The 11,012-nt window shown below is 41.5% G+C and overlaps 1 protein-coding gene across 1 annotated transcript in view; it reads right to left on the minus strand.

Moving 5' to 3' along the window:
- Positions 1-9,656, minus strand: part of srms (src-related kinase lacking C-terminal regulatory tyrosine and N-terminal myristylation sites) — a 32,359-nt gene extending 22,703 nt beyond the window's left edge. The window contains exon 1 of the mRNA XM_031844682.1: positions 563-9,656. Within this exon, the coding sequence (XP_031700542.1) occupies positions 563-942 (380 nt within the window). The 5' untranslated portion in view covers positions 943-9,656. The remainder of the gene's footprint in view (positions 1-562) is intronic.
- Between the last annotated feature and the right edge of the window lie 1,356 nt (positions 9,657-11,012).

The following is an 11,012-nucleotide window of genomic DNA, read 5'->3' on the forward strand; positions in this document are numbered from 1 at the left end:
GCTATATAGCTATATATATAGCTATATAGCTATATATATATATAGCTATATATATATATAGCTATATATATATATAATTTAAACTGTATAAATCTATCAGGAAGCCCTTTACAAGTCACATCAGATCACATTACATCATTTCAGACTGAGGTTGCATTTAGCCCTTTTAGTGGTTTTCATTGGTGACTGAACCCGTTTGATATTGTTGTATCAACACAAGAAAGTCTTTAACAGCAGAGAAGTCAAACACCGGGCAGCTTCTACTTCCAGGATGTCACAGTCATCAGAATGGAAACATGTTTCATGCTGATGTTATTATACTCTGTCAAACATAGGCAAACCTTCTGTCCCTTTAAACGCCCCCCTGTGTTTTCAAATGTGTCCTGTGAATATATTCTGGCAACATTTGGGGGATTACGGGATGTTTTGACACATCCTCACTGACTCACAGCATGTGCAACAACAGACTGCACACCGTATAATCAGTAGTCGTTTGGGGAATGAAGGAACAGAGAAGAGGTGTGGAGACAAAACAAGAAGAGGTTGCATTTTCAGCACTGACTTGTGTTTGGCGAACTCGTCCTGCAGCAGAGCCACGTAGTTCGCCGGGATCAGTCCGGAATCCAGGGACCCGGTCAGCTTCTTGGCCAGCACATACTCCCCCCGCTTCTCGATCACTGACAGCTTGTCCCCCTCCTTCACCGTCAGCTCGTCGTCGCTGCGGGCCTCAAAGTCAAAGAGCGCCGCGTAGAGCTGCACCTGCCGCTTCTTGGGAGACGGGACGCGGATGTCGCCGGACACGGTGCGGATCTCCGCCGTGTGCGCGGCCGGATTGGCTATGACATGGGTGTTGTTGGGGACGTTTGGGTAGCGGACGTCCGGCCATATGCATTCCCAGAGCCGGTTGAAACACGGCATACAGGAGCGACAGCAACTCTCCATCCCGGGACATGAAGGAGCGCAGTGGCGGGGTTATTCCAGGTTTTACCGTGACACCGATCAATACAACGCGGTTCAGACTTCCTCAGTCCGCTGAAAACGGCCTTTTACAACCCGCAGTGATCAGCCGTACAGTCCTTCGGGTTCCCTCTATTCCCGTGGCTGGAAACATACTGCACCGACAGCAGTGCTTGGGTAGATTAGCCGGAGGAACCGGTTTTTTCTGTTGTGATCATGGATCTGAGCTCCGCGTCTGCGGTGTTCACGGCGGCTGCGGGAATGCGGAAACGGCAATGGAGGGCATCCAAGACGGATCGGTTCCCTGCGAGGACTCGGCGGTGTGACCCAATGCGAACCGGGAACGTGAGCATGGAATCCGAGGATATTTTAATCCATTGTAATCTGGTATGAATGGGAAAACCGTTGCAGCAGTTGATGCAGGTGGGAAAGAGGAAGGTGAAGCGGCGGCACGGTGCGTAAAAAGTTTGGGTTTGGCGCTCTGCACAGCTCCTGCTGCTGACACACCTGCGTATTGACAGGGGGGAGGGCACTAATGTGTGCGTGTCTGTTTGGCTCGTAGACAGTTTTCCCTGAAGGTCATTTTGGTTGAGTCAACGATGGAGTCTGTGTTTGCTAAACAGTAGTTTCCACCATCATAGTATGCCACGTTCCACTCTGTTGTATTATTTATCTTTGTTACATCGTGAACGCAACTCATCTTTTATTTAAATCTTCGTATTGGCCTATATTCACTGTATGTAATAAAAAGTTGATGATACTTAAAAGTGTTTATCTTGAACTTGATCTCATCATGGGGGAGAAAATAATTCTGGCTTCCTAAACATCAGGACGTAAACATTCTAAACTAAGCTCAAACCCAAGAGGATCATCCGTTTTCCCATTTACGGCAGCTACACGACTATTTTCAAGACATTTGATAATTGAATGCCTAAAAATCTGTATGTCATTTGGGAACAACATGATAGTTCCCAAGGACAACATCATCCTGTAGAGCCTACATCCAATTTGGTATCTAAATATTCTCCAACTGTCTTCATCATTTTGAAACCATAAAACAACAAATATTGATTTACATGATTGTAAACTAAACATATTTTGGTTTCACTGTTGGTCAGACAGCTCGGACATTTGGGGCTTGTTGTTGGCATTTTCTACTGTTTGACATTTTATAGCCTAAATTATGAATTGAGATCACCTGCAGATTATTCAGTAGTGAAAATAATCATTAGTAGCAATCCAAGCCTGTGTGATCAGGATCATTAAAACTAAATGACTGTAGAGTCTTATTGTAATGTATTGTAATCTCATCTTCCTCTAGTTTTTCATCATGCCTCTGTGTCAGCGACAGCCATGGGAATTATGCTTTCAGGTTTTCCACCGTACGTCAGTCCCATTCTTGCCTTAAGCTAATTTCTTCAAATTTGGCACAAACGTCCACCTGCACTCAGGGAGGAGAACCAGAACTGAAGAGAATTTCGTGGTCAAAGGTCACTGAGACCTCATCAAACACCTTTTTTTATTGACGAAACACAAACCTAAGAGGAGTGTGATTAAATGATGACCTGTACTTAAGGAAGGGACCACATGAGCTACACTAGTCAATTTAGTCAATCACAGACGTAATGTGGGGTACTTTTTGGAGCAGGTTAATTTTGGGGACACATGCTGTCAGCAGGTTTTCAGTCCAACTGATGACCTCAGGTGATTTTGCATTATGAGTTAGCAGAAAAGTTTGAGCACTAAAGCTGGTTCTAATCCAACATGAAAGCTTTTCAGTTTGAGCTCTAATCCTAATCTTTCAGTTGGAACGGCTGCTTTAAATTTGTGAAAGGCTCAGTTTCTCAGCGTACACGTTGATTCTGTAAGTTACATCAGAGGAGTCTAATAAAGTCTCCATATCACAGGCTGCTGTTTAGTTTCCATTCTCAAAGTTAGAAGCTGAAAGAATCAGGATTTTCTGGATAAATCAGTGATACTGTCGTAAAAAAATGAAAAAGGGCAGAAGGAATGAGAGAGTAAGATTTGAACTCTTGTGTGAGCCTCCTGATGTAATAAGATTGTTTACCGAGGTAAAAGTACTAGTACAACAATGTACAAATACTTACAAGTCCTGCATTCCAAATCCGTAAAAGTACAAAAGTACTACCACCAAAATGCACTAGTAGTAGAGTAAAGAGTGCAATGTTTCCCTCTTAAATACACCAGAGTAAAGTACAAAGTAACAGTAAATAAAAGTACTCAAGTACCTTTGTACTTGTACTTGTGTGAATATACTGAGTTACTGTCCATTCATCAAGGACCAACGTGATCAGTGCACCTTCAGTCTGGAATATAAAAGAAAAAGCGTTGCTCTGTCAGATAGATAGCACACAGTTTTATTAGTATATTTAGCTTTGTGACATACAGCTTGGGAGAAAACAAACAAAAAAACTAAACGGTCACAATTTTTTTCAAGTCCAGAAACATTTCAGCCTTAGCAGTGACATCACACAAAAGAAAGCTCAGTTTTTCGATCATTGGTTTCTTTGTGATATGTTCTCGTTGTCGGGCTAAACAAACACGCCTGTACCGCTCCAACGGAGTAAACAAACAAAAATAATAACCCTACATTTCTTTCATCAATTATTTTCCCGCGATCGTTTAAGTTGCTTCACATATATTATCAACACTTTTCTAAAGAATCAAAATATTCAGCCACAGGTACTGGAAAAAAGGTATCCACTGTTATATATAATAATAAACACAATAAATATAAAAAGAATTCTTGATATAATTTATATGGTATCAAAGAGAGAGGGAAATGGGCCTTCAGTTGGACGTGTTTTTACAAAAGTGATGTCCTGTTTCTTTTCTTCCTGAGGTTGAGTTTTATCATCTGCAGTTTAAAGTTTTGCTAAATATACTAATAGACTAAGAGACCCGACACACTGGGTCTGTAATGGCTTATCATTCACTGAGGAATCATCTGCACCGGATCCTGGTCACACCAGCGGAGGGTCATTGTGGCCCCACTGTGATTTTGTGTGCTGTGGAGTCAGCTGAGAGGTCAAAGGTCATCCTCCACTGAGCCAAACAAACACACAGCTCGCCCCCCCCCCCCCCCCCCCAAACAATCGGTTTCTTTATGGGGGAAGCTTGCTTTTCAATTTCAGCCGTGTGACATTTCTTTGCCAAAAACACACAAAAAATATAATTCTCCATTGTTGCCACTCAGTGAACTGATAATCACACACAAACTAGCTGTTGCATTTGTCAATGAAACATAGGTGCAGCTTTAGCACAAATGTTAACTGAATACTGACAAGGCATTTCTAAAAGGATGCTAAAAAACAACAAAATCTAAGCACGAGTCTGGTGAAGAAAAGCGACGACTGAAATTCAAAACGTCAACGTGTCCCCTCATGTGAGAGGCTTGTGTGTTAAATGGTGATAATTGTGTTTAGACGCAGTCCCATTTCCCTTCAGTGTGTAAGGTACGAGTCAGATTAACTGAAAACAGGGATGGGGGGGGGGGGGGAATAGAGGGATGAGAGGAAACAAAACAGAAACAAAACCAGAAAGAATCGCAAAAATCTGTACATGTAAACATCACACTTCCACTGAGTCAAATCATGAGGAGAATACAGGTTTCACATTGGTATTACTGGAGGTACAAAGCCCCGGCAGAGGAAATCAAGACAATCAAGAGTCCAGCACAAAGTCTGGTGAAGACAGAAAGAGAAAAGAAAGGAATCAAATATCTATCACAAATTAAAAAATAAGGAAGCTAAAGCACCACTGAAAAGGAACAGAAAGTAAAACAGTAAAACAAAACGGCCCAGACAAACATTTTCTGTTTTTGACAGGCTCTGTACTTCCTGCCCTGATAGAAAAATAAAAAAAGGTCCATTACTTTTCCTCCTTTCACTCACTTCTTTAAATGTGTGTGTTGAGCTTTACATCTGAGCAGACTGGCTGAATAACTGAGTGTGAACTTTAGGGACCTGACTGGCATCACAGCTCATCGGATGGTTTCAGGTTTGAATCTAGAAGCTTCCCTGCAGCACTTTCGGATTCCTCTCAATGGCTTTAAAAACTCTGCTGCATCAGGATTAGTCTGAAACTATGATCCACAACTATGTCATCGCAAACTAAACCAAAAGATGTTGCTACCATAGAGAACACTGAGGCTGTATTTGTTTTAAAAGAATAGTTTGACATTCTCAGAAATGTGCTTATTTGCTTTCTACGAAATTTAGACGAGATGATCAACTATTGTTCTTCTCATCTAATGCTCGGCAAGTATGTGCGAATAAGCATATTTCCCCCTCCCTTCAAGAGTTCCATCATGTAGGAAGAAGGAATCTCAGAAAATTAAACCAAACAGTTGAATGAATAAAATATAAAGTAGCAGTCCAGTCAAACACTTCTTGCACTGGGGGAAGTTGGACTCCTGAGCTCAGTTACAGCAAAGCTCACAGTAGTTTTTGAGTTAAAACAACCTCATTTCAAGGCTCCACTTGGAAAGACAAGCCAGTTGTTAGAACTTCAACTTGTCTTCAGCATGCACTGTTTTCCACTGGAGACTACAAGCTCCACAGTCAACAAGCTGCAGGTTTTACAGAAGCGTAATATCACAGCATAGTGCTGTTGTAAGAAAGGTGACATTTGCTCTCTTCTCAGCTGCTCTTTGTCAGCTGGAGGATCCACGTGAAGTCTGATTTTGTCCTTTATACGGAAGATCGATGACGGGTCGCAATCTCTAAGCCAACGTCGGAGTGTAAACATAATCTATTAGGGACATTACACTCACTGAGGAGTGCAGTTGTTGGACAGTAGAGGTGAACATGCAGCTTGAATTCTTAAATCTTTGATAAAGCCGTTGCAGAGTTAAGACTTGATAGCTGAATGTGGTGATGGCGGTCAGGTCCCGTGTTGGTTGACATCCATGTTTGGAATGTGCAGTATAGGCAAACAGAAGTGAAGTGGTTGGAATATTGTACAAAATCTCTTTTCATAAAAGACCACTGCACTTGCACTACAAAATATATGTATAAAATAATATTAAGAAGAATCAGAACATTGATAATAATAATAATAATGTAATACTAAAAAATAAAAATCAGATAGAAATGTGTCGGCCATTTGCTCAACCAGTGACGTTAAAACAAGAGGAGTTTTCAGTATGAACGCTCCGATTATGGTTAAAGGTTAATCCGTCTGTCCCACTGGATACAGCAGACTGACAGAGGGAACGGAAATCACACAATGAGCAAATTACACCTTTCTAAAGATTGTCATTTGCCTTTTTTTATTTTAAATCTTTATTTTGTATAGTTTGTTGTGGTGCTGTTCTGCAGCTGTCTGGCTTTGAAGTGAACTGGTACTCGTAGAAAACCTCAAGAACGTCTTTTCAAAGGCCGATGGAGAACTTTGACACTTAGGAGCCTGTGAGGTAAAAGTCCCAGATGCCGACCCACCCGGCCACCCACAGTGACTGCTTGATTATCACTTCAACTACTGTAGAATCAGTGAAGCAGTGTTTGCTACAACCTGACCAAGAATTCAACTCGGGCACTTCGACTTTCATTTTGGGACGATCTCAGTAGTTCAGTTGTGTTTGGTGAAAATGACTTTTTCCTATTTAAAATAAGAGGACGTTTTAGCTCACAGTAGCATGATCAAACTCTAAGGAGGCGGGACGTGGATGAACAGCTTCTTCATTGTTTACACAGCTTCTTAAACTGCTCTAATTTGTCACGTTAGGGAGAGTAAACAGAATGAAACTACCTTTTTTCCAACTTCATTAGAACTTTTGGACTCATTTTAGGTTCCACGCTGCAGTTCAAGAAACACAGTTTAAGGATAACAATGTCTCCTGACCAACTAACAGGGACTGTTGGGGTTAAGTTTTGTTGAATATTATACTTCAGCTGAAAATGTGACATACAACGTATTATACTTGGTAACTTATGACTGTTGAGCTGATGATCTCCTTCATTTGTTTAAAACACATTTTGTTTTCAGAATGGCAGCAGCAGTGGAAACATTTCTGAAGGGGATACATTGAGACTGAATCCAACTGTGAGTCAGAATGTTGGGATTGAAATTCTACCTGAAATCAACTTTGAAAGGTCCCTCAGGCAGCATGTGGATCAACCTCTATGTGGAACAACTTCCCTTTAAAAAGTCATTTCTGAGCCCAATTGAGTACGTCTGGACAATCCAGGTGTCCAAAAAGTGCCGAATCTCCCCGATAATGAAAACACTGGCGGTATCTGAGAGCACAGAAAGGATGACTCAGGAGAACAGAAGGACGGGCCACTGGCGTCATCAACACAGTCTGATGTTGGGGTGAAAGAAGGCAATCGCACCTCACTCAAACTAAATGTTTAATCTGCCCTCTGTTATTCAATTGAATAAAGACACAAAAAAAATGGCGGAAATTTGAGGAAAAATTGATTGTACCTCAGTGAATCTCACAACATGTTAGATTGTGGGATTTCCTCTATATCAGAAGGCGAATAAGTCACACATTTTGAACTGTTCTTATTAAATGTGACTTCACTTCTAGGAGCATTCGTTAAAGGTTGTGGACATAATTTTCGCTTCCTTCTCTCCTTCTCCTCTAGTTGGGTCTTTTTTCTTTTTGCATATTTCTCTCGTGTCATTTAGCGATCTGTACACTTTAAACAAAGATACCAGTTTTGTGAAAAAGTACAAAACAAAAAACGCTTTAAATTCTACATCTAATCTGACGTGGTGGTTCTGACATTGCACGCAAATGTAAATCATTGAAAGTTTGGATGGAGGTTTTGCGTTAGTGAAAGGCGTTCACGTGTTCTCCGCTCTGTGGCACGGCAGCGCTCGTCATTCAGTGCATGTGATCCAGATTTGACCGTCTGACCGTCAACACAAACCATCACCAGTGAATGCTATGATTATCAACTGCATTGCAAAAAACACACACACACCACTTCTCTTTCACTGCTCTCGTCTGACTTCAGCAGTGCAAGTCGGGGGGGAGGGGGGGCAGTGCTGGGGATGGCAAACATGCATACATACATGCACAGAGAACCTCCCCCCTTCAAATCACAGATGACTGTTGTTTCACTCAGTGTGCAAAAAAAGGAGCAAATCTCGGTGACATGACAGTCGAACTGAGAAGAAACCACAGTAGAAGCACAGAGCACAGGGGAATGCCTCAAAAGGATGTAAGTCACGTTTGTCTCTTTGTTCATTTTCCTGTTCTGTCCTACAGGTGTTAAATGGATCAACCAGAACAGACAATTTGGCTTTTTTGTTAGCAACTGCACCAAGAGACAGAACTAAGGAGTAGTTGCGTTGCTCCTTATCAGGTGGAGAAAAAGAAATAGCTCTACATTTTGCTTTTTGGCAGAGAGAATATTGTTTTCTCGCTCATGTCAGAACGGTACGTAGAGCTGTAGCCAGCAGATGGTTAGCGTAGCTTAGCATACAGACTGGAAACAGGGGGAAACAACTAGCCTGGCTGTGTCCAAATGTAACAAAATCTGCCTACCAGCACCTTTAACGCTCACTTATTAACAAATTATATATTGCTTGTTTGATTCCTAAAGGTAACACATTGTAGTTTTATGGGGGGTTATGTGCTTCAACAACCTCAAAGTGACTCCAGGAAGTCACTCCTCACAGTTAAAAAAAGTAGTCCTGCAAATAACCGTCCGTAAATCAACTTTTTTTTGTATTAAAATTGAATTAAAAAGACGAGAAATAAGGTGTTAATCAGTAAGTTTTATGGGTGCTAATAGGTGGAATTTCTAAATATTTCTACAGAGACAGGCTAGCCGTTTCCCTCATTTCTCTCGTTATGCTAAGCTAAGTTAATCGACTGCTTTCTCAAGCTTCAAATTTAACATTCATGTAAGAGGGTGGTATCAATCGCTCGTCTAACTCTTGGACGAGAAAGCAAATACACACGTTTCCCAAAATGTAAAACTATTCCTTCAACAAAGAGGCTGTGGCTGAACTCTAAGCAGGTCAACAGGTTCACTGGAATATCATATAACTATAATGTTCACTTACAACAAAAACAACCTTGTAATATCAACACAGCTGAAAGCCATAAGACGAAGGATTTACTTTCTCTTTATAAGGTATCTGCAGAAAGTCAGTGCCATCTCCTCTCTCTTTCCTTCCGAATCAAAATAATAATAATCAGTGTTTCAATTTGGACTATTTTGTCCGTTGAGTGGTCTAAGTGTGTAATTATTGGCCTGATATAGAGTACCACAGTGAAGGTGCAAGGCTCCACTAATATGTCCCTCCCTGTTTCCTCCACAGGGTGAAAATATGGGAAGAAACTGAAAGAAACAAGTTTTCACAGTTAGAAAGTCACAAAACAACATGAATCAAGCCCTATGAAGCAAAAGCAAAGAAACCAACCAACCAGTCTGAGAGACACAGGACGGTGAGCGGATGAAGGTCGAGTGTTTTCACTAAGTCGTCCTGTAAGTCTTTGTGTTGTTTTTGCTTTGTTGTGATCAAGTTGCAGTCGAGGTCGCAGGAGGTCGGTCGGGTTTTCACGGGGCATTGCGGCTAGCTAACGCCCGGCTTTGTTGAGGTTTCAGGTCTATGGCAGAAGGTCCGGTTTTTGTATATAGCAGCAGCAACATGAAAGTTCATCTTTATAATCATAATAACAATAATAATAATAACAATGGCCATCTCAGAGTTTAACAGACAAACACAGTAAGACAGAACAGTCCTCCTCTCCCTCTGAAACCTGGACCAGACCAGGGAGGGGAGGAGGAAGTGTTTAGGTCCACGAAGAAGAGGTGAAGAGTAGGTCCAATGGAGAGAAGAAGAAGAAGCAGAAGCAGAAGAAGAGAGGGAGGTGAGGAGTTATAAACAGAATGATGCTGAGGTTTCGTTGGCGTTACATCTACATTTGTAAAAAAAAAAAAAAAAGTAGAAGCAGGAGGTCAAACTGCCACCAGTGGTCAACATTTAACCCACCTTACATTTAAGAAAACCCCTCCCACCCCTCCCCTTTAAGGATAAAGTCGCCTCCCGGAGTAACACACTCCTGTCAACTCTGATTCTTCTCAAGTTTTCAAGATGAACTGATTATTTACAGCAGCACACGAATGAACCTGCACAGATGAAAACAATAAAGTTTAAAGATTTCAGTGTTTCTTTACATCAGTTCTTGAAATGCTTCATCATATTTCGATATTGCAGGTCTTTTGAGCAATATAGTTTGATTCTCGCCCCAAAATATATAATCCTTGAAGACATCAGGTGGTAAAGTAGAAGTATACTGGCTTCTGGTGGGAATGTTACCATTCATTTGCAGAGTGTGTGCGCGTATATGTTCGTGTATGCGTGAGGAACTGAAAATGGAATTGGCAGGTCTGATCTGAGGTATTTCCTGGTAGTCCACATGGCGTCTTGGATGCATAAGTAGCAAGTTGCTCCCTGGGTAAAAGGGGCGAGGAGGATGGGGGGTTTAGGGTGAGGTTTCAGGTGAGGAAAAAGTGCTATAGGACAAAGAGAGCTTATATACAAGCGAGCACAAAAAGTTTCTCTCCTCCTCCTTTTTCAAACAAAACATCAACTTTTTTTCTTTTCCAGTTTCCATCCTATCGCCCACCGGACTCAAAGTCTTCTCCGTATTTAGTGCCATCTGTCAAGAGAAGTCAAACCGCTTTGCTTTCTTTCAGTCACTTGGGAAGAGTAAAAAACAAAAACAACAATAAACAAAAAACAAAAAAATGCACACTGGACTCCAAAAAAATCAAAAACACTGGTCATTTAACAATAAGCTTCAGTCGTACTAATTCAGGGAGTCAATATTTTTAATTATTTTAATGGTTATGATCGTTGCCGTTGGCTGGGGCTCCCGTCAAACAAAACTCAAAAACGTCACTTCTCCATCCACGAGGCAAAGTCTCTTTCTTCTGAAACCACAGCAGCAGAATCAACAGCCTTGCAGTCATCTTTACTCTTCGTCCAAGCTACGCTCCTCTTTTATCCTCCTCCTCTCTTTCTCTCCTCCACACCCCTTCGCCCAGAGTGTAGTGCTGATTGTG

This window comes from Anarrhichthys ocellatus, unplaced genomic scaffold (assembly GCF_004355925.1).
Source record: "Anarrhichthys ocellatus isolate YVR2014 unplaced genomic scaffold, GSC_Weel_1.0 scaffold5, whole genome shotgun sequence".
Classification (NCBI taxonomy): Eukaryota; Metazoa; Chordata; class Actinopteri; order Perciformes; family Anarhichadidae; genus Anarrhichthys; species Anarrhichthys ocellatus.